The sequence below is a fragment of the Muscardinus avellanarius genome, assembly GCF_963383645.1.
Source record: "Muscardinus avellanarius genome assembly, chromosome: 2".
NCBI lineage: Eukaryota > Metazoa > Chordata > Mammalia > Rodentia > Gliridae > Muscardinus > Muscardinus avellanarius.
In genome coordinates, this window is record NC_137787.1 from 2,911,667 (window position 1) to 2,934,263 (window position 22,597).

The window sequence follows — 22,597 nt, forward strand, 5'->3', positions numbered from 1 at the left end:
TCCTCTGGTTTTGAGAAGGAATGAAGACGTTCTTCCCTATCTCTTAACCTCCGTTTCCGAACGATTGAGCAGGGAAATCGGGGACGCCCATTTCCTGTTCTTCGTTTCCGCCCGTGACCAATTATGGGAAGTCGAACCTTTATACTAGCAGATGTCCTGAGAGCCTGTCTGCCTTGATACGAGTTGGGAAATGGGTTGTGGTGGCCCAGGAATAGTTAGGAACTTTTATAAGCAGTCTGGTATCCCTCCAAATGCTCTCCCCTATCAGCTGCCATTTATTTTCCCGCCAGCTGCCATTTTGTGATGGCGCATAGTCACTGCCTGGTGATGTCACAGTCGCCATCTTGGCCCGCGCCAGACTGCAATTTTGCTGGGCGGTCCGCGTGGGCGTGCCCTAGGTGCTGTGGGAAACGCTGGGCCGGGGCTGGGGCGACACCCTCTGCCCATGGGGAGTCTGCGTTGCCATTCTTGCCGGACACCAGCCCCGGGACGCGCTCTTTGTGAGTATAGGTCCGTCGCAGCTGACAGAACCTTAACATGGCATCTAAGTTTTAATTCCAGAGAGAAACAGGCGGAAATGGAGCGTACACTCCGACTTTGCCAAAAAGCAGATCCCTGGTAGCTGCCCTTCGGCTGGCGGTGGCGGCTCAGCCCTCTGGAGCGCCACCTAGGTGTGGAGGACTGCAACAACAACTACCTCCAGGAGCCTGCCTGAAGTGGGGTAAAGTCACGCCTACCAATCAGACTGCTCGGTGTGTGGCCAGGAGGGCCACTGGAACAGTGCCCTTGGAAAAGGCCCTTGCCTGTTCAAGCCTCCTCAAGCGCACATCACTAAGCTGTCCAGGGTAACCTCCAATTCGCACTGCAGCTATGCACCCACCTGCACCCCCTTCTGGGGGACTGGACTCCCGACTCCTCCCGGCCTGGGGCCCCTGACGACGCCCCTTGACAGCAGGAAGAAGCTAGAGGGTCCAATCGTCATCCATTATCCCTACCATCAAAAGGCCGGGATGATAAGTTGGGTCCTGCACTCATGTGACTTTTTGTCACATGACCTCTGCAGGGCAAGGGAGGGGCTGAAACCCCCGCGAGAATTGGGCGTTCTCGCGAGTAAACCCTCATCTCGCGAGATGCATACCTTGAAAAGGAGAGCCCGCGTCCTCAAGCTTCGGACAGGCGCGCGGGCCCCACAGTGCCTCGCCCTGATCCCCGGGAGAGCCGTGCCATTAAAACTTTACATGCCATGTGTACCGGACCTCTCTCGTGTTTTTCACACTCCGCCGTACGCACATTATTTTTTATTTTACTCACATTAATTTTTTATTTTACTTATCAGTTAGGTTGGAGTGTGCAGAGGCGTGGGTGAGAGGTGAGGAAATGGAGGCCGAGTGCCTGAGTTCGGAGGATTTCTGCTGTAAGGGGGTGGCGGTTCACCTGCTCTGGTGAGGGGAGTGTGAGATGAGCAGGGTGGCACATCCGCAGGCCAACAGCTTGTTCCTCTTTGCATCGAGGCAGACCTAACATGGGAAACCAGACAAGGAGTGGCTGGAAGGACTTGTAAGATAGGGTGTGTGTCAGCTAACTGTGGGGAGGTTCAAGGAAGAGAGGCTTCTGCTGGACTGGATGGTGTCGGGAAGAGGAGGTAATTCTGTACTGGACATCCCGTTGAATTTTATTTAGATAGTAAGGAAAACTAGGCCCGGGCTAAACTTGTCACTGCTAAAGAGGTTGCAGTCACTATTAGCCAAGGTGGGGGATGTCTGATCCTTGATGTGACTTGGAAAATGTTTTGCCTGTGTTCACACTTACTGAGGTCGTGGTCTTGCTTTTTTTTTGCTGTGTGTGTGTGTGTGTGTGTGTGTGTGTGTGTGTGTGTGTGTAGGAATGCTAGGCATTGAACCCAGGGGCATTATCTACCTCTGAGCTACACCTCCAGCCCTGTTATTTTACAGGAGTGCACCACCACAATAGGCCTCGCTTTTTTTTTTTTTTCTTGCGATACTGTGGTGGAACCCAGGGGCATTCTACCCCCGAGTTACACCCCCAGCCCTATTTTTTATTCTTTTTGAAACAGGGTCTCACTGAGTTGCGGAGGGCCTCACTAAGTAGCCGAGGCCGGCCGCGAACTGTGACCCTCCTGTCTCAGCCTCCCGAGTGCTGGGATGACAAGCGTGCGCCCCCACGCCCGGCCTTCGCTTTTGTTTTGATCTGCACCATCGTTTGGTGTGCACTTGTATAAGCAGTTTACTTGCAACAGGTGAGCGAGGCCCAGCTGTTCGCCTTCTAGAACAGGGCCGCGTGGGCAAGCCCGGGCCTAGTGCTCTAGAATGCGGGCGGGGCGCAGTGCTGCGACGCCAGAGCTCCAAAAGGCCCGCCGGGGGTCAGCGCTCACTCGCTCCTCTCCCGACCCGCCTTCCGGCCAGAAGCAGCCGGACCGGGGCCGCCGGAACGCGTCGGGCCAGGGTCTCGCCACCTAGTCGGGCGGCAGGAAGCGAGCACCGCGCGCCGCCCGGGCCAGCCCGCCCGAGGGCTGTGCGCTTGCGCGGCGGCGCCCCGCCCCCTCCCCGCGCGGCACTCTGGGACGGCGGGCTGCGTCGCGCGCTGATTGGTGGCGCCCGGGGCCGCTGCCGGTGACTGACGGCGCCGCCGCGCCCGCCCTGCCGCCGCCGCCGCCGCCCGGGTGTGGAGCCGGCCGCCGCTCCGGCTGCGCGTCCGCCGCCGCCTGCGCCGCCATGGACCTGTTCGGGGACCTGCCCGAGCCCGAGCGCTCGCGCCCGGATGCAGGTGAGCGGCCGGGGAGGAAGGAGGGCGGCGGCGGGCTGCAGGGCCTCCCCGCCGGCCCCGCGGAGCGTCCACGGCCTCCGCCATCTTCGCCGCGCAGGAAGGACGGCGCCGCGGCCCGGGCGGGAGGTGGCGGTGGCGGCGCAGGCCGCGCCTCGGGCCGCCGGAGCGCCGCCGCTCCCGGGCCCCGTCGCTCGGCCTTCGCCCGCGCCAGCGCCGCGCGAGCCGCGCCTTTGTTAGGGCGCCGAGGACCCGGCCCCGAAGGTGCGGAGCCGCACGGCCTGCGGGCGCCGTGCTGTCGGCCTCGCTTCCAGCCTGACTCGGTGGCGGAAAGCCCGGGAACTTCAAACGCGTGTCCGCACCCCGGCCCGCCGCCGCGCCGCCGTCGAGGCCCCGGGCCATCGTGTCCGGCCAGCCCTGCGGGGCCGCCGGTCACTTAGGAACTGCAGTGGGCACGGGAGGAGGAGAGGAAGGAGACCCAGCCTTCGCCTCCCGAGCTCAGGGCCGAGGCCAGTGTGTAACTGAACTGGCCGGAGGCAATGACCGCGGGAGGTGCCGAGCGCCCCGGGGTGATGCTTCAGGCCCCGCGCGGGAGCTGGGGAGGAGGCGGGCGTCCTGCGGCTCCTGAACGCCAGGAACAGCGCTGGACACGCGGAGGCCCCGCTCTGCATTGGCGTCGCGGAGCAGGCCAGTGGGGAGTGGCGGGGTCCGGGCTTCCCCGCGCACCCGCACGCCCGGCTGAGAAGTGTCCTTGCCCTTGCTCTCAGGAACGGCGCCGTTAGTTTCCCCCAGCGACCATTCTGATGGTACCGGAGCAGCTAAATAACTGCTGCTTCAGTCCGTGAGCTTGGCTCAGCCACCAGCGCGTGGATAATTGCAGTAGTAGCTGTGGGTAAAAACCGGCTTTATATAGGCAGCCTTTTATTTGTTGGAGTATAATTTCTATCTGAATGGGTTTGGGGCAGAGTTTGGATTCACAGGTGTGCCCGTTTTAGCTGTGGGTTTCTTTTTTTGTTTCTATTCCTCTTAAATTTGAAATTAACTTGAGTCTGCTTTCAGGGGAAGACCCCCTTGACGGGACAGAAAACCTGACAGCTGGAAGTTGTAGAACTCGGCACTTAGCAGCCTCTCACCAGATGTAGTGGGAAGGCCACATTCTGCCACTGTTCTTTTTCTCCAATCCTGACTGACAGGGTGGCAGAGGGGCCGCCTGGTGTTTAGCCCCATCCCCTGACAGTCCATTAGTAAGTGCTCCCTGTCTGTTAGTCTCAGTCTCTGCTTGGCTGAGTGTATTTTTAAAAATAGCTTTGAAATGAAGAAGACATGCTTTTAGAATTTGTAGATGACGAGGGGCAGGGGAGTAAGTACTGGAGTAGCAGAATTGCGATCCAAAGTTATCTTGACAGGCAGGTAAAACCAACAGGGTAAGAGTCGACAAATTAGAAAATCTTTGGAGAAGCTGGGCGTGGTGGTGCATGCTTGTAATTCAGCATTTAGGAGGGGGGTACAGGAGGATCCGTGTTCCCAGACAACCTCAGCTACTGAGGCCATTTGGAACTCAGTGAGACCCTGCTTCAAAATAAAGAATAAAAAATAGGGCTGAGGGTGTAGCTCAGAGATAGAATGCCCCCGGGTTCCATCCCCAGTGTCACCAAAAAAGAAAAAGAAAATCTTTTGAATAATAGAACCAGATTTTACATTCTTGTGAAAATACTGTGATTTTAAAAAACATTACCATACTTTTTTGGTAAATCACATTAATTACTAAAGTGGATGGAAGGATGAGGAAATACTGCGTCATGACTTTCGTACATGATACACGAGTACCACTCCTTCCTTTTTCTTTTGTGTACTGGGGTGGCACCCAGAGGCCTTCTACCTCAGGGCTATACTCCCAGGCCTGTTTTATATTTTATTTGGAAACAGGGTCTCACTAAGTTGCTGAGAGCCTCACTAAGTAGCTGAGGCTGGCTTCGAACCCGTGCGATCCTCCTGTCTCAGCCTCCCAAGTGCGGGGATGACAAGTGTGCGCCCACCATGCCCGGCTGAGGACCCTGTTTTCTACTAAAGAATACAAAAATAGGGCTAAGGGTGTAGCTCTGAAGTAGAATGCCCCTAGGTTCCATCCCCAGTACCACACAAAAATAAAAGCTGATGTTCAGCTGGATATAGTGGTGCCTGCCTATATCCCAGTACTTGGGAGGCTGAGACAGGAGGATAGCAGGTTCGAGACCAGCTTCAGTAACTAGCCAGATCCTGTTTTGTTTTATGTGTGTACTGGAGGTTGAACATAGGCGCATTCTACCTGCAAAGTATATTCCCAGCCCTTTTTATTGTTTGGAAACAGGGCTTCTAGTTTTCTGAGAGTCTCACGATGTTGCTGAGGCTGGCTTTGAATCTGAGATCCTCCTGTCTCAGCCTCCCAAGTACTGAGATTCAGGTGTGTGCTGCCATACCTGGCTTGAGACCCTGTTTCAGAACAAAATGCTGCCAGATATGGCGTATACTTGTAATCCTAGTTAGTACTTGGGAGGCTGAGACAGAAGAATTGCAGGTTCACGGACAACCTCAGCTGCTTAGTGAGGCCCCCTGTAACTGGGGGAGTAGCTCGATGTAGAATTCCCAGTACCGAAACACAACAACAAAAAAACTTTACAAACCTCTACAAAATAGAAGAGGGGAAAAAAAAAAAAGGCTAGGGGTATAGCTCAAAGGTAGAAATGCCCCTTGGTTCTATCTTCAGTACCAAAAAGGATAAGTAATAAAACTAGTGGTTAGCTATGTGCAGTGGCACAGTCTTCCTGGAGACTCTGGAAGCTGAGGCAGGAGGATCCTGAGTTCAAGGCTATCCTGTGCAACTCACCAAGACCCTGTCTCTAAGTAAACTAAAAGGGCTACTCAGACCCTGAGTTCAGTCCCAGTACTACCCAGACAGAAAAACTGATGGGCGGGCTAGTTTCTAGCTCAGTGGTAGAGCAGGTTCTTAATGCCTGAAGTCCTGGATTTCTATCCCCAGCACCCAAAACAAACAGAACCCATGCTTAGGTGTCAGGAACTAAATAGTTCCTGAACATCTGGTGTGTTTGTGTATTGAACCCAGGGGCATTCTACCTCTTGGCTACACTCCTATCCCTTTTCGTTTGTTTGGAAACAGGGTCTTGCTAGGTTGCTATTTGCCAAGGCTGTCCTCAAATCTATGATCCTCCTGTCTTAGCCTCCCAACTACTGGAATTACACAGACATAAAATAAAGGTAAGATAGTAGAATGAAACTAATTTTAAAACATTGGGGAGAAGCAAGAAGTCAAGTTATAAAAAATTAAAATGAACATGAATGTAAAAAGTAAAATTTTTGTAGGACAAAAGAAACCATAAAGGCAAAAGACACTGAAAAAACAATTACAATATATACTTCTGAGGGTTAATATACCTAATAAGTGAAAGGCAGGATGTCCAAATTAGTAAGAAAAGGACATTAGAACACTGGTCAAGCCGGGCATGGTGGTGCACGCTTTTAAACAGGAGGATAGTGCAGGTTGGAAGCCAGCCTACCTGGCTTAAGAGACCCTGTTTCCAAATAAAATATGAAAAATAGGTCTGGGAGTATAGCCCGGAGGTAGAAGTGTTTCATCCCCGGTACCACTAAAAAAAAAAAAAAAAAAAAAAAAAAAAAAGAGCACTGGTCAAAAGCTATATCCTGTTTGTAGAAGGAGCGTGGCTTCTCTGGTGATTGAGGGAAGGAACATCAAGTCACTGGCACACATACCTTTCCTCCCATAGCTTAGTAAGAGTTGCTGACATTGGTGAAAGCCCAAAGAAGTGGACTTTTTCATGAAGTATAGTAGGGGAGAAGTTATTACAGCTTTGAGGGGGAAGACATTTTGATTTCTCTTAAATTTAAACTAATACCCTTTGACTCTCAGCTTATTAAATAAGATTATATTTGTAAGATTATTTGTTGTGGCTTCTCTTTTTTTTCTTTTGAAGTACTTGGAATTGAACCGAGGGCCTCATGCATGCTAGGCAAGCATTCTACCACTAAACCGTACCCTACTCTTTATTTTTTGCGGGTCTTGGGTTGGAACCCAGGGACATTTGATCTCTGAGCTACACCCCCTGCCCTATATTTTATTCTTTATTTTGAAACAGGGTCTCACTAAGTTGCGAAGGGCCTCACCAAGTAGCTGAGGCTGTCCGCAAACTGCGATCCTCTGGTCTCAGCCTCCCCAATGCTGGGATTACAAGCGTGCGCCACCACGCCAGGCTACTGTTTGTTTGTTTTGCGATACTGGGGGTGGAACCCAGGGACACTCTGCCTCTGAGATACACCCCCAGCCCTATTGTCCATTCTTTTTTGTGAAACAAGGTCTCATTGAGTTGTGAAGGGCCTTACTAAGGCTGAGGTCTGCAATCTTCACTAAGTTGTGAAGGGCCTCACTGAGGCGGAAGTCTGCAATCCTCCTGTCTCAGCCTCCCAAATTTTGTAATTACACATGTGGAATTACACGTCTGGCATATCCACCCTTTAAAAAATTTTTTTTTCTTGGGATTGAAAAAATTTTTGAAATTGAATTTGGGATTTGAAAAAAATTTTTTTCTTGGGATTGAACCCAGGGGTATTCTATCTCTTAAGCTCCATCTCCAGCCCTATTTATTTATTTATTATTTATGTATTTATTGCAGTGCTGAGGATGGAACCCAGAGACTTTCTGCCTCTGAGCTACACCCCCAGTCCTATTTTTTACTTGGAAACAGGGTTTTACTGAGTTGCAAAGGGCCTCACTCAGTAGCTGAGGCTGTCCATGAACCATGATCCTCCTGTCTCAGCCTCCCAAATGCTAGGATTATAAGCGTGCGCCATCACGCCCGGCTTTATTTATTTATTTATTTATTATTTATTTATTTATTTATTTATTTTTGCAGTACTGGGAATGGAAACCAGGGGCATTCTACCTACATCCCCAGTCCTTTTTTTATTCTTTATTTTGAGACAGGGTCTCACTGAGTTGCAAAGGGCCTCACTAAGTAGGTAAGGCTGTTTGCGAACTGTGATCCTCCTGTCCCAGCCTCCCAAATGCTGAGATTGCAAGTGTGCGCTACCACGCTTGGTTTATTATTTTGGAACAGGGTCTTGCTAAGTTGCTCTGAGGGTCTTATGTTGCTGAGGCTGGCCTTGAACTTGCAAATGCCCAGTTTCCTTTTTTGTGTGTGTGTGTGGTACTGGGGGTGGAACCCAGGGGCTTTTCTACCTCCAGGCTATTCTCCCAGACCTATTTTTTATACTTTATTTGGAGACAGGGTCTCACTAAGTTGCTGAGGCTGGCTTCTTACCTGTGCAATTCTCCTGTCTCAGCCTCCAAGCGTGGGGATTATAAGCGTGTGCCACCACACCTGGCCCAGTTTCCTCTTTTAAATATTTGGATATGGGGTCTTACTAAGTTATCCAGACGGGCCTCGAATTGCAGTCCTCCTGCCTCACCCTCCCAGGAGCTGGGGTGATAAGGGCGCTCCACGTGCCTTGCACTTGATGCATTGTGTCATGAGAAGCACTGGAGGCACCCTGAATGCCCATCTGGGAGAGAGCGGGTGAGCGAGTCAGGTGCTCCCCATAGAGCAGTGTGGCCGGCGGACGACTCCATCTAGGTGTGTGGACCCGGTGCCGCCCGCCCCATAGGCCGTGGGAGCCAGTGTGGAGTGCGCGTCTCCCCTGATAGTTCAAGATGTGCCTCTTACAGGCACGTGAGCATAGGAGAGTGGAAGGGAGCGCCAAGCCCTTGTTGCCATTGGGCAGGGGTGGAGGCGGAGCCAGCCCCTCGCCTACTTTTTTTTCTCCTGGTAGTGCCCCTGTGATTTTTAGGGAAAATCTGATTTGCTTTTGTAGATGGAAAGAAAATTCAGGTAAAAAAAATAATTTAAGCCTGGTGTGGTGGCACATGCCTGTAATCCCCGTACTTTTGAGGCTGAGACAGGAGGATTGCAGGTTCAAAGCCAGCCTTAGCAACCTAGTGAGGCTCTCAGCTACCTAGCAAGACCTTGTTTCCAAATAGGAAGTAAAATCGGTTGGAGGTAGAAGGCCTTTGGGTTCAATTCCCAGCACCTGCCCACACTCAAATAAATAAAAGAATTTAAGCAGAATCTTTTAGTATCTGCTGTTCTTGTACATAGCAACCTTTGTGTGTAGCATAGTATGTAATTTGCAGTAGGCTTATCTTGAGAATATAGATGACGTAGGGTGGGAACTGGGTGAGATTGAGTATACTGAAAATCATTTCCGTCTGTTTCATTCCTCATCAGGGTTATATTTAGAGTTGGTGGGCGTGCTCTTCTAAAGTTTTGGGTCAAGGTTGTACTCTGTCCAATGGTAGCAGTCTCCAATTCTGTTTCTCCAAAATAGAATATATAGTTTGGGTTAATCAGAAACTCTCTCATATATAGTATCTATGACCTACAGATTGTTTCCAAATAAAAATAAAAGCCAGGCATGATGGCACACGCTTGTAATCTCAGCATTTGGGAGGCTGAGACAAGAGGATGGCGGTTTGAGGCCAGCCTCAGGTACATAGTGAGGCCCTGTTAGTGAGACCCTCTTTCAAAATAAAGTATAGAAGCCGGGCGTGGTGGTACACGCTTGTAATCCCCACACTTGGGAGGTGGAGACAGGAGAATCTCGTAGGTTCGAAGCCAGCCTCACTGGCTTAAAAGACCCTGTTTCCAAATAAAAAATGTATATATATAAAAAAAATAGGTCTGGGAGTGTAGCCCGGAGGTAGAAAGGCTTCCAGGAACCCCAGTACCTCCAAAAAAAGTATAGAAAATAGGGCTGGACATGTAGCTTGGAAGTGGAATGCCCCTGGGTTTCATCCCCAGTACTGCAAAACAAAATAAATAAATAAATAATAAAATAAATAAATGGGGGTATGGCTCAGGTAGGATGCCCCTGGGTTCAGTCTCTAGTACCCTCCCCCAAAAGAAGAGGTACATCCATGTCGTCCTTTGCCTCCATGTAGAAATGAGCTGCTTATCAATTCAGATTTTCTCTCTTCTCCCTCTGCCTGTCTTCTCTGTCTCATTCTCTCTCGTACTTTGGATTCTACCTCCAAGCTATACCCCCGGCCCTATTTGTAAATTTTTTTTGAAACAGGGTCTCGCTAGGTAGGTGAGAGTCTCACTATTTGCCAAGGCTGTCCTTGAACCTCCAATCCTCCTTTCTCAGCCTCTTAAGTACTGGGATTATAGGCGTGTTCCACACACTCTGCTAATTATTTGTTTAATTTTATTTATTTATTTTGATTCTGTGGTAGTGGGTGTTGAACCCATAGACATTCTACCTTCAAGCTAACACCCCCAGCCCTATTATTTCTTATTTGGAAACAGTGTCTCTCTAGGCTGATGACAGTCTCACTATTTGCTGAAGCTATCCTTGAACCTGCGATCCCCCTTTCTCAGCCTCCAAAGTGCTGAGGTGACAGGCATGCACCTCTTGAAGGATATAAATTCATTAAGAGTGATTTTTCTGGGGGGATTGGATCTAGGGGCGTGTTCTGCCTCTGAACTATGCCCCAACCCTGTCTATTTTTTATTTTGAAGCAGTGTCTTGCTGGATCACTGACGGTTTCATTCATCTGCTAAGCCTGGCCGCTACCCTGCGATCCTGCTGTGCCTACCTCCTAACTGCTGGGATCACAGGCGAATGCCACTGCACCCAGCTGTGAAGTGATGGGTTTTTTTTTTTTGCACTGGGGATTGAACCCAGGGGCATTCCACCTCTGAGCTACACCCCCAGCCCTATGTTTTATTTATTTTGAAACAGGGCCTCACTAAGTAGCCGAGGCTGGCTGCAAACCCAGATTCTCCTGTCTCAGCCTCCCTAGTACTAGGATTACAAGCTTGTGCCACCATGCATGGCTGTGAATTGATTTTCAAATGGGTATATTTTACACTTTATCTCTGAAGAACATGAAGCGGGATAAAGCCTGTGTAGTGTATTGAACTTTGTAGGGAATTAATGTGCTCTGCAAGCTGGGTATGGTGGCACATGCCTGTAATACCAGTACTTGGGAGGCTGAGACAGAATCAGAGGTTTGAGGTCATCCTTAGTAATTTAGTAAGGCCCTGTTTCAAAATAATAAAATATAAAATAAAACAGGGTGAGAGTACAGCTGGAAGGTAGAATGGCCTTGAGTTCAGCGCCCAGCAATCCCAGTGTGTTACACAGTAGTTCTATATCCAGGGGATTTTTTTCCACCCCCGGTACTGGAGATGAGACCCGGGGGCATTCTACAACTACGCCTCAGCCCTGTGTTTTATTTATTTTGAAACGGGGTCTCACTGAGTTGCAGAAAAGGCCTCACTAAGTAGCCGAGGCTGTCTACAAACCTGGATCCTCCTGTCTCAGCCTCCCGAATGTTGGGGCTTGAGCCACCACGGTCAGCTTGGGAATATGTTTTAGGCACCTCTGTAGGTGCTTAAAGTCTCAGCTAGTTCTGAACCCTATGTACACCGTGTTTCCTTTACATATGTGTACCTGGGATAAATTGAATTTATAAATGAGATGTAGAGATGAACAACTAATATAGAACAATTATGACGATACACTGTCATCAAAGAGTGCTTTGGGGGCGGTTTTAAGCAATGTCCTCTGTGTGTCAAGAAGGGTTTCTTGAACCAAGCGGTGCTCTGGTGACCAAGATTACTAAGATCAAGGGGCAGGCAGCATACACGCGGCCCCGCGCTGGGGAGAGGCATGGGTGCCGGCCAGGCTGGAAGAGACAGCGTGGTAGACGATCTCCTCTGCTGCTCAGACGTGTGCAGTTGGAAGTGGGAATTGTTTAGTTCTGTAATTTTCCATTTCATCTCTTGGACAGCAGTTGACCTTCAGTAGCTGAAAGTGGAAAGTGAGACTGCGGGTGGAGTGGGCCACTCTACTTCCATCCCAAGCCCTCTGTTTCCCCCTGATTTGTATATTTAAGAGCTGAATTAGAACTCTGGGTAAGCCGAGTACTTGGGAGGTTGAGACAGCATTGTAGGTTTGAGGACAGCCTTAGCAACTTAGACTCCTCAGCAACCTAGTGAGACCCTGATTCACAACAAAACATGAGGGCTGGGGTCGAAGAGGTAGAGTGCTCCTGGGTCAATTCCCAGTATTGAAAATAAAAAATAAATAGAATTTTGGAGAAAAGCTGTAGATAGAGTAAGGAATAGTGGTTAACTTTTTTGTGGAAAGGGATAACGGGACCTAAAGGTTTAAGACTTGTGCTTCTGTTACGTAAATCTCCAGTTTAGATAGCTGGCTTCCTTCTTAGCCTGTCTTTGACTGTCTGAAACCCTCGTTTTCTCATAGATTTTGTTGAATCGGGCACTGTGCTGGCGCTGGTGATGCCAAGTTGCAGCGGGTTTTTTCCATTGCAGAATGTTACTGCAATAGGACCTATAGGTCTTTTTTTTTTTTTTTTTTTTTTTTTGGTGGTACTGGGGGTGGAACCCAGAGCCTTTCTACCTCCGGGATATACTCCCAGGCCTTTTTTGTTGTTGTTGTTTTTGGAAACAAGGTCTCACTAAGTTGCTGAGAGCCTCAGCTGAGGCTGGCTTTGACCTCGTGCGATCCTCCTGTCTCAGCCTCTGGAGCGCAGGGATTACACGCGTGCGCCACCACGCCCGGCCTGGACCTGTAGGTGTTTGAAGGCTCTGTTTCTGATGTTCTCTGTTGAAGTACAAAAATATTGTTTCTTTGGTCTAAAATCAGTTTTTTTTTTCTTTCCAAGATTCTCTTCTAGAAAAAGATTTTAAAGTATCTGATTATCTTTTTTTTTTTTTGGTGGTACTGGGGTTCCTGGAAGCCCTTCTACCTCTGGGCTACACTCCCAGACCTATTTTTACATTTTTATTTGGAAACAGGGTCTCCTAAGCCAGCGTGCGCGGTTGGCTTCGAACCTGCGCGATCCTCCTGTCTCTGCCTCCCAAGCGGGGGGATTACAAGCGTGCGCCACCACGCCCGGCTCTGATTATCTTAATACTGAAATTATCAGAAAAAAAATGTTTGTTTTCTTCAAATACTCAGTGGGCCTTAAAATGCCTGTTGGGGCATGATTCGTTGTTTTTAAGTTGACACTGACTGTTAGAAACAAAAGTCCATATTGGATACCTCTCCAGGAACTTTTTTGTGTGTTGTGGTACTTGGGATGGAACCCGGGGGCTTTTTTCTCTTGAGCTACAACCCCAGCCCATTTTATGGTTTTTATTTTGAAACAGTTTCAGTTAGTTGCTGAAGCTGGCCTCAAAGATGCAAAGATGCAGTCTTCCTGTTTCAGCCTCCCAAGTATTGTGATTTACTGGCATGTGCCACCATGCCTGGCTACTATCCAGGATTTTTTTTTTTTTTTTTTTTTCTTGTGGTGGTGTTGGAGATTGAACCTAGACGAATTCTAACCTCCAAGCTACATGCCCAGCCCTGTTTTTTTTTGTGTGTGTGTGTTGTTTTTTTTAAACAGGGTCTCACTAAATTGCGGAGGGCCTCACCAAGTAGCTGAAGCTGGCCAAGAACCTGCGATCCTCCTGTCTCAGCCTCCCAAATGCTAGGATTACAAGCGTGCACCGCCACACCCAGTTTATCCAGGAAATAGTTTTTAAAATAAGTGTTATCCAGCAGGGAGGAGGCCATTGGAATCTAATAATAAACTGATACTAAAGCCAGGGAAAGCAGTTGGCTTCCTCTTTGGAAGTCCATCCTGGAAGACCACCCTCTGCTCTCTAAGCAGGTGTTCTGTGTTTTAGGGGAAGACGCACAGAAGGGGTCCCTGCTCTTTGACGACCTCCCTCCGGCCAGCAGTACTGACTCAGGTACAGTCTCCAGGCTCTCCCAGGTGTGTGTCAACGTCTCTACTCATCCTGGGATTGTAGTTGTCTCAATCTTTTTCCCTTTCCCCCATTTTCAACACACAGATGTTTTAGGTGTTGGACTGTCTTAAGTTTTGAATCCATGGCCTCAGGTAAGGCAGAAAATCTGCTAGTTGCAGCCCTGAGAAGCACTGCGTAAATAGGTTGAGCGGTGTTCTCTGGTTCATCTGAGTGTTTATTTTACTAGTTGAAGAGAAATTTACCCTTTTAAGGCAGAAGTTTTGTTTCCTTTGAAATGATAGGACTTTAAAATAGGTTCACAATGTTACCCACTGCAGTGTGGTTGCCACTGGATTGACACAGCTCTGAGCTTATTTCAGTACCTCATAGGTGCCTGGTGGGATGGATTCTGAAGCTTAAGCCGTCGCCGTCCCGTGGGCTCACTAACTGTTCTGCTGTGTTTCAGGATCGGGGGGACCTTTGCTCTTTGATGACCTCCCACCTGCTGCCAGTGGCGACTCAGGTAAGGGAAAGGGAAGCACACTGAGGTGCCGATGGAAAAATACATGATTTTTGGTAAATTTTGTATATAGGTTTAACAGGATGCGTGTGTGTATGTTAGTTCCTGGGGGTTGAACTCGGGGGCATTCTACTCCAGTGTATAAGCTCATCCCTTTGAATTTTCCGTTTTGAAACGGAGTCTTGCTAGGTTGCTGTGCATCTCACTTAAGTTGCTGATCTTGAACCTGGGATCTGATTATCGGTGTGCACCACCATGCCTGGTACTACGTCGCTTTTTGTGTGGGTGGGTATTACTTGGGATTGAACACAGAGACATTCTCCTGAGCTACGCCCCCAGCTCTTTTTAATTTTGAAGCCAGGTCTCCGTAGGTTGCTTAGGGTCTTGTTACATTACTGAGGCTGTCCTTGAACCTGCGATCCTCCTGTCAGCCTCCCAAGTACTGGGATTATAGGCATGCGCCATTATGTCTGGCTTTTTTTCCTCTGTTTTTTGTTTTTGTGATACTGGGGGTTGCTGAGACCACCTTATTTTTAATTTTTAATTCACTTTTTTTTTTCTTTTTTCATTATTCCTGAGGTTGAGGATTGAACCCAGGGACATTCTACCTTCAAACCACACCCCTAGTCCTATTTTTTCATTCTTTATTTTGACACAGGGGTCTCATTAAGTTGCAGGGGGCCTTCCTAAGTAGCCGAGGCTGGCTGTGAACCTGTTGCCCTCTTGTCTTAGTCTCCCAAGTGCTGGGATTAGAAGCATGTGCCACCACATCAGCTTATTTTTTATTTTTAAACAGGGTCTCAGTAAGTTGCAGAGGGCTTCGCTAATTGCTGAGGCTAGCTACGAACCTGTGATCCCCTAAGTCATCCTCCCAAATTACTAGGATTACAAGCGTGCCACCATACCTGGCCTACATCACTTTTTTTGTTTTTGTTTTTGGTTTTTTTGGTGGTGCTGGGGATTGAACCCAGTGGCATTCCCTCCAATCGACATCCCCAGCCATATTTTTTTTTTTTTTGTACCGGTGGTGGAACCCAGGGGCTTTTGAACTCCGGGCTATATTCCAAGACCTATTTTTTATATTTGATTTGGAAACAGGGTCTCACTAAGTTGCTGAGAGCCTCACTCAGTAGCTGAGGCTGGCTTCTTACCGTGCGATCCTCCTGTCTCCGCCTCCCAAGTGCGGGGATTACAAGCGTGCTCACCACGCCCGGCCTTTATTTTGTATTTTGAAATGGTTTCATTAAGTTGCGAAGAGCCTCACTAAGTAGCTGAGGCTGTCCACAAACTGATCCTCCTGTCTCAGCCTCCGCCTCCGAATTCTGGGATTACAAGTGTGCGCCACCACACCCAGCTCCTACATCACTTTTTTTTTTTTTTTTTTTTTTTTTTTTTGCGGGTCTGAAGATGGAACCCAGGGGCATTTGACCTCCGAGCTACACCCCCTGCCCTATTTTTTTATTCTTTATTGTGAAACAGGGTCACACTGAGTTGCAAAGGGCCTCGCTATTTAGCTGAGGTTGTCCGCGAACCGTGTTCCTTGGGTTTTAGCCTCCCAAATGCTGGGATTACAAGCGTGCACCACCACGCCCGGCTTCCATCACTTTTTGATGATTATTTATCTTTAACTTCTTGAGATTCAACACTTGGAACTTTAAGAATTAAAACACTTCACTGGGTGTTGTGGCACATGCCTGAAATCCCAGAACCTAGGAGCCTGAGACAGGGAGAGACGTAGGTTCAAGGACAGCCTCAGCAAGTAGTGAAACTATCATCAACCTACCAAGACCCTATCAAAATAAAAATAAAATAGGATTAAGAGTGTAGCTTGGAGACAGATTGCCCCTGGGTTCAATCCCTAGTACCAAAAATAGAAAAAAAAATCAGTAATTTATTTTGAACAGTGTTATTAATATTTAAAAAAAAGTTTTATAGTCCATTATTCTGTTTTGTGACAAACCCAAATGTATCAATCCTATTAGCTTTGTCTATACTTACTCCCAACAGTGTTTATCTTTCTTTTTATGACCCTATTAAGTAGAAGGGAAGCATGGGACGGATTCCATTATGGCATCATAAGCACAGACACTGCTGCACTTCGTTGGACACTCCATCTTTGCAGCTCCTCTGGCCAGAGCTGTGAGCAGTGAGGAGCCAGTGGGCCTGCTCCATGTGTGGCCACCTCCTGGTGCAAAGCTTCTTCTAACCAGGCTCAGGCTGGGATGTAGAATGTCTCAGGTCAATCTCCAGTGCCCCCCAAATTCCCAAGTTCTCAAGAGCATAGGCTCATAAAAAATCATAGCATGCTCATGCCATTCTGCCTGAAACTTTCTCAATGAAAGCTTAGATTTACAAAAAACTCCATGGGTTTAATAAAATGAAGGAAGACTCAACTTTGCTATCTTAATTCTTTATCTGTGGTACTGGTGACTGGACCCAGGGCATTCCAAACAGGGTCTCACTGAGTTCTGCAGGTTTGCCTCAGACCTAGGATCCTCCTGTCTCAGCCTCCTAAGTTCTTGAATTACAGGCGTGTGCCACCACGCCCAGCTGTCTTAGCTCCCAGGCCAAACGACATTAGAGTAGTCGCAATTTAGACAATTTACACCCCACTATTAAGCCTGATTTTTTTTTTTTTTTGCGTGTGTGTGTGTGTGTGTGTGTGTGTGTGTGTGTGTGTTACTAGGGATGGAACCCAGTGACCTTCTACTTCAGGGCTATACTCCCAGACCTATTTTACATTTTATTTTAAAACAGGGTCTCACTAAATTGCTTGAGAGCCTAAGTAGTTGAGGCTGGCTTTGAACGTGTGTGATCCTTCTGTCTCAGTCTCCCATGTACTGGGATATTACAAGCATGTGCCACCATGCCCTGCTCAAGCCAAGCCTGATGTTTTAAAAATATATGTATAATCTTGCATCCAATATTTTAGATTCTTCAGATCATACATTTCTTCTCATGTAGACAAGAACCATTTATGAAATTGACACTTTGAGGCTGAGTCAGGAAGATAACAGGTTCAAGGCCAGCCTCAGCAACTTAGCAAGACTCTATTTTAAAATAAAAAATTATAAAATATAGGGTTGGGGATATATTTCAGAGGCAGAGTGCCCCAGGTTCAATCTCCAGTAACATGCACACATGTGTGCACACACACGCACACGGAGGAAGGGGGGAAAAAAAAGAAATTGACCAGGCCCAGCTGGGAGTGGTGGCACACACTGTAATCCCAGTGTTTGGGAGGCCAGGACAGAAGGATCACAGGTTCAAGATCAGCCTTACCAACTTAGTGAGACTCAACAATCTTACAAGACCCTGTATCGAAAAGGTGCACGTGCGCGCGCATGCGCGCGCGCGCGCACACACACACACACACACACACACACGGCTGATAAGCGGCTGCTTCCTTGCATACCTTTGTTGAGTAGTTGGAATAGCACGCACCCTGACAAACGGTTTATACACCTTGTCTCCATCAATTTTTTTACCGCCCATGGTGCCGATGGAGAAGCTGACTAGAGGTCGAGGCCTTAAGGTGCACATCGTTGACCCTAGCCTGTGCCCACCCAGCAGCGCTGAAGATGCAGCCGAGTGCTTTGGGTCCGGCCCTCTGCCTCTCAGTAAGCTCGCCTTTTACCCCACTGAGCTTTTGTTGGCGTGTTTTTTAAACTTACTTAGGGCAGTTTTTGTTTACATATCTCGGCAACATCCATATTCATCAGGAAGGGTTATAAGACGTAAAACATGTATAAGCTGCACACCAAAAGTATGCATGTATGCTTACTACTGAGAAGCCTTGCCCACACCTCCAGGTCAGCGGGAGTCAGGGCCTGGCGTTGCTCTGGGCTCTCCTGTCCCTCCAGCCCCTGCCGCGTGGCCCTGCCTCCTTGGCACCGCGCTGTCTCTAGGGAGGGAGGAGTCTGGCGAGCCGGTGACTGCCTGCAGTCTACAGTGGCGTTTCTGTCTGGCTTTGACTTTATTTCTAGGTTCTCTTGCCATGTCGGTTTCCCAGCCCGCAAAGAATGAGGGGAAAGGAGCAAAGAGGAAGACCTCCGAGGAGGAGAATGGCAGTGAAGAGCTTGTGGAAAAGAAAGTTTGTAAAGGTTTTCAGACAGTTTGGAAACAAATGTATTAGACTTCATAATTTAAAACAACCCAGAGCAAAAACAACCTCAGCTTTCTAACTAGAATACTTCCTTTTATGTCTGAATTTGAGAAGTGGGCTCTCTTTTTGTGAATTTTTTTTTCTTTGATTTTTCACGTATGTGTCAGATGGGAAACTACTTTTGTTGCCCAAGTGTTGAGAAGCGCAGGCAGTTTTGCCTTCTTTTGTAGCAGGTGATTAGTCTATTTGCCACCCAGTCTCTCTGACTTCCAGTGGGCTCACCACGTGTGACTGCATCAGGTGATGGGAAGTAGCCGGGCTTTCCATTCCCTCGCTCCTTTGTCCTTGCCGTGCTGGCCTCCGTGAGGGCCGGGGAGCACGTGGAGGTGTGTGGAACGCATCTCGGGCCTGGCCTGTCACTGCGCAAAGGACGGCTCTCCCAAAAGTGCTTCTGACTTCCCAGCTGCAGGTGTCAGAAATGACCTCAACCTAGCCTTGCCTCCCCGCAGCCAGATTCAGTGCCTACGGAAGACTGGCATTGTTGGCAAGCTCCACCAGCCCTTAGCTTTTTCAGGATCTTGGCGCTGGGTTTCTGTCCTCTCACGGACTAGCTTGCATGCCTTCCTGTGCCTTGGTGGGGTCCCAGCGGAGGCGCCCTTGACCTCCTTGGCCTGGTGTTTGCTGGGGTCTCTGAGCAGCGCTCTGTGCTCGCTGCTGCCCTCGTGTGTCGGCCCCAGACCCAGCTCTCAGAGCCCGGTCGTGACTGCAGACGTGCCGCTGGGAGATGCGCTGAGGGCTACTGTCCAGTTGCTTGTACCGTTAGGACGTAAAGCACCGCACTCTTCGTTTGCTCTGGGCGGGCCTCCGGAGGCCAGGGCACAGTTTTGTATTGGCTCTGTTCTCTTCCTTTAGCCTCGTCGGTGATCTTTGACCTGAAAGGCTACGTGGCCGAGCGGAAGGGTGAGCGGGAGGAGATGCAGGACGCCCACGTCATCCTGAACGACATCACCGAGGAGTGCAGGCCCCCGTCGTCCCTCATGTGAGTCCCAGGCTCCGTCCGCTCTTGTTCGGCTTCCTTTTGGACACTGTCCAGTTGGTCGTTACCAGAAGCTGATAGGACTCGAGCTGCTTGCTCAGGCCTCAGTGTTTCTTGGCTGTGGTGGTTTTTGTCCCCAGAGGCGCTTATCAGCATCTGAGGATGGTCTTCCTGTCGCGACTGGGGGAGGAGGTTGCTACTGGCATGGTGGGGAGAGGCCAGGCTGCCGCTGAACGTCTTATGGGCATGGCCAGCCCCGGCCTGCAGTTTCGGCAGGGCTGCCCCAGGGCTGCCCACGGGGCAGTGGCTCCCGCGGCGTGGGACCCACAGTATGCACCATAACTGAGCTGCCTCTGGCAGAGTTTTTATTCCATGTCCTGGTGTAGCGTCAGGAGCTTCTAATTAGAGTGAAGAACAGGATCAGCAGGAAGGCAGTGGATAGTCAGGGCTTGGGAAAAACAAAGACGCGTGTGGTACTTAGGAGAACGATGGCCAGCCGCGTCCCACAGGTGTGCTGGCTCAAGTGCCGCCTGCCGTCTGCTGGGCTCTGAGGACAGCAGCCCCCAGGCAGGGCCGGGCAGTGGGTGGCCACGAACACACGTTGTATCACATGCATAGTAGAGCACGTTGGATGACCACGTGACCCGTAGTTACACACTACAGTGCAGCGGTGGCCTGATGCCACAGCAGAGGCCTGGTCCTGAGGATGAGGTGGCGGCGGCTGCAAAGGGGGAGGAGCACCTCCCTCCTGCTGCAGCTGCCATCATTTGCCAGGACTGCGCTGCGCCTGCCTCGGAGCGTGCCTGGACTTGTGCAGAGCTGGCCGGGAGGTAGATCCTTGGGGAGCAGTGTGCCTGGCGACCTGTCACCCCAGAGAGTGCCCGGCTGTGCAGTGACAGTTCTGAGTTGTGTTCTCATGGCTTCTGACATCCTAGACTGAAAAGGGATTCCAAAAACTTGGGAGAACAGCTTTATAGAGTAGATGTCATTTCTCATAGGCATTTTTGTTCTTTTGAAAAAGTTTTTATTTTATTTTATTTGTTTATTTATTTTTGGTGGTACTGGGGGTGGAACCCAGAGGCTTTCTACCTCCGGGCTATACTCCCAGACCTATTTTATATTTTATTTGGAAACAAGGTCTCCCTAAGTTGCTGAGAGCCTAAGTAGCTGAGGCTGGCTTTGAACCCGTGCGATCCTCCTGTCTCAGCCTCCCAAGCGCGGGGATTACAAGCATGCGCCACCACGCCCGGCTCTTGAAAAAGTTTTTTAAATTTCTTTAATTTCATAAATGTGGGTGTTCTGGAAGAACTTGAAAAGGGAGTAGGAATAAAACTGGTTAGATAGGCTTTAAAAAAATTGGTATTAGCTGGATGTGATGGCACCTGCCTGTAATCCCTGTACTTGCAAGGCTGAGACAGGATGGCAGGTTCAGGGACAGCTGCACCAAGTAGTGAAACGCACCAACTCAGTGAGCCCTATTTCTAAAAATGAAATAGAGCTAGGGGTGTAGCTTGGAGGTAGATTGCCTCTGGATTTGATCCCTAGTATCAGTAAACAAACATAAACTTAACAATTGGTACTGAAAATTTCTGTTTGTAACAGTTGTGGAGCTTCTGCTTTTGAAGACGATTAGGCTGTCTTGGATTGTTATCTGTGTGTGTGTGTTCATGTTTAAATCTAAGTATGATTTAAGTAGTAAAATGTTCTGAATTTTAATTTCATCAATGAAAAAAATCAACATACCTTGATTTTTGAAACAAATAGAGCTTTTAATATTTAATTAAAACGCCATGAAAGTTACTTAAATGTTTGTCGCAGTGAACGTTACAAATCCTTTACCCATTTTCGGCAGCAGGACTGGGACATTGCGAGTGGGACTTCCTGCCTTGTTGTTCACTGTGAAATGAGATGTAAGTTTTAGTGAGGAGGCGTGAGCTTAGCTAAGAGAACTTCACTGATCTCAATTTATTCTTTAGTGCTCGCGTTTCCTATTTTGCCGTTTTTGATGGACATGGAGGAATTCGAGCCTCAAAATTTGCTGCACAAAATTTGCATCAGAACTTAATCAGGAAGTTTCCTAAAGGTGAGATTGAGGATTAAGGCAGTCAGTGGTCGCTTTGGTTTCGTTGTTGGGGGGCCGTGTGGGTTGTTTGTGCTGCTTTGCTCTGGCAGACAGTTATCCCTGACTCTTCCCCCTTCCCTTTTTTTGGGTCCTGCAGATTGAACCCAGGGACACTCCATCTCCAGCAAACACACCTAGACCTTTTTCCTTTATGAACAAGGTCTCACTAAGTTGTTGAGCCCAGCCTCAGACCTGTGATCCTCCTGTCTCAGCTCCCAAGTCCTGGGATTGCAGACATACGCTCTGCCATTGATGAACTCTTCAAAAGTGCACGGACTCTCAGGCTCTGGGTGGTGGGGCGCCGTCATTCCGATGGCCCTTCTCATGTAATGCCTTCCCTGACTTTACACTGGGGAGCTGGTAAAACCAAATTCATAGGCAGTGTGTTGCAGGTGAGGGAATGGAGACGTGTTTGGTTGGATTAGGAACGGGTTGATGTGTAGCTGGGCATGGCAGCACAGGTTGTGATCTCAGTACTGGGAGGCGGGAAGGAGGATCGCAGCCTCAGCAGGTAATGAGTCTCATCAACCTAGCGAGACCCTGTTGTTTTCAAATAAAAAGAAAACAGTTCTGTGGCTGCAGCCAGATGTAGAATGCTCCAGGGTTCAACCTCTAGTGCCACACACACACAAAAACCAGTTGATATTGGGAGGACATCTTCCCTCCTTGAGAGATTGTTTTCTTTGCTCTTCTGTAATAGGAGATGTGGTCAGCGTGGAGAAAACCGTGAAGAGGTGCCTTTTGGACACTTTCAAGCATACTGATGAAGAGTTCCTTAAACAGGCTTCCAGCCAGTATGTATGGTTCCGTGTCCAAGGTCTGGCCTGCCTCAGGTCTTGGGATGCAGCTTAACACTAACACTTTCTGCCTATCAAGTGCCAGTGCCAGCTAGCCATTAGCTCCCTAAAGCAGAAAAGCAGCACATGGCAGTCAGCTTTGTGGCAGTCCAGTGAGATGCTTGACAGAGGCTACGTTTGAAGTGGAGACAGCTTCATTTTGGTGCGAGGTCTTCAGGTCCAAGAAAGAGCGGGTCCGGTGGTTTGGGCCTTGGCTGGAGAGGACATTATGGTGGGAGCATATGACAGAGGTGCTCACATCTAGAGCCAGGAAGAAGAAGGGGAAGAGGCAGCTTGCCAGGGCACACGCAGTGAGCCCACAGTCCTCCCCAAAGGCCCCCACACTCCTGCGGGGCCGCCCTGGG

General features: G+C 49.1%; 1 protein-coding gene across 2 annotated transcripts in view; it reads left to right on the forward strand.

Moving 5' to 3' along the window:
• Positions 1-2,732: 2,732 nt before the first annotated feature.
• ILKAP (ILK associated serine/threonine phosphatase) overlaps positions 2,733-22,597 on the forward strand; it is a gene marked incomplete at both ends in the record, with an annotated part of 37,636 nt that continues 17,771 nt past the window's right edge. The window contains 7 exons of one of the 2 annotated variants that reach the window (XM_080688993.1): positions 2,733-2,784; positions 13,551-13,616; positions 14,080-14,136; positions 18,120-18,236; positions 19,151-19,277; positions 21,251-21,357; positions 22,097-22,190. In XM_080688993.1, the coding sequence (XP_080545119.1) occupies positions 2,733-2,784; positions 13,551-13,616; positions 14,080-14,136; positions 18,120-18,236; positions 19,151-19,277; positions 21,251-21,357; positions 22,097-22,190 (620 nt within the window). The remainder of the gene's footprint in view (positions 2,785-13,550; positions 13,617-14,079; positions 14,137-18,119; positions 18,237-19,150; positions 19,278-21,250; positions 21,358-22,096; positions 22,191-22,597) is intronic. The other variant, XM_080688994.1, reaches the window with a different exon arrangement.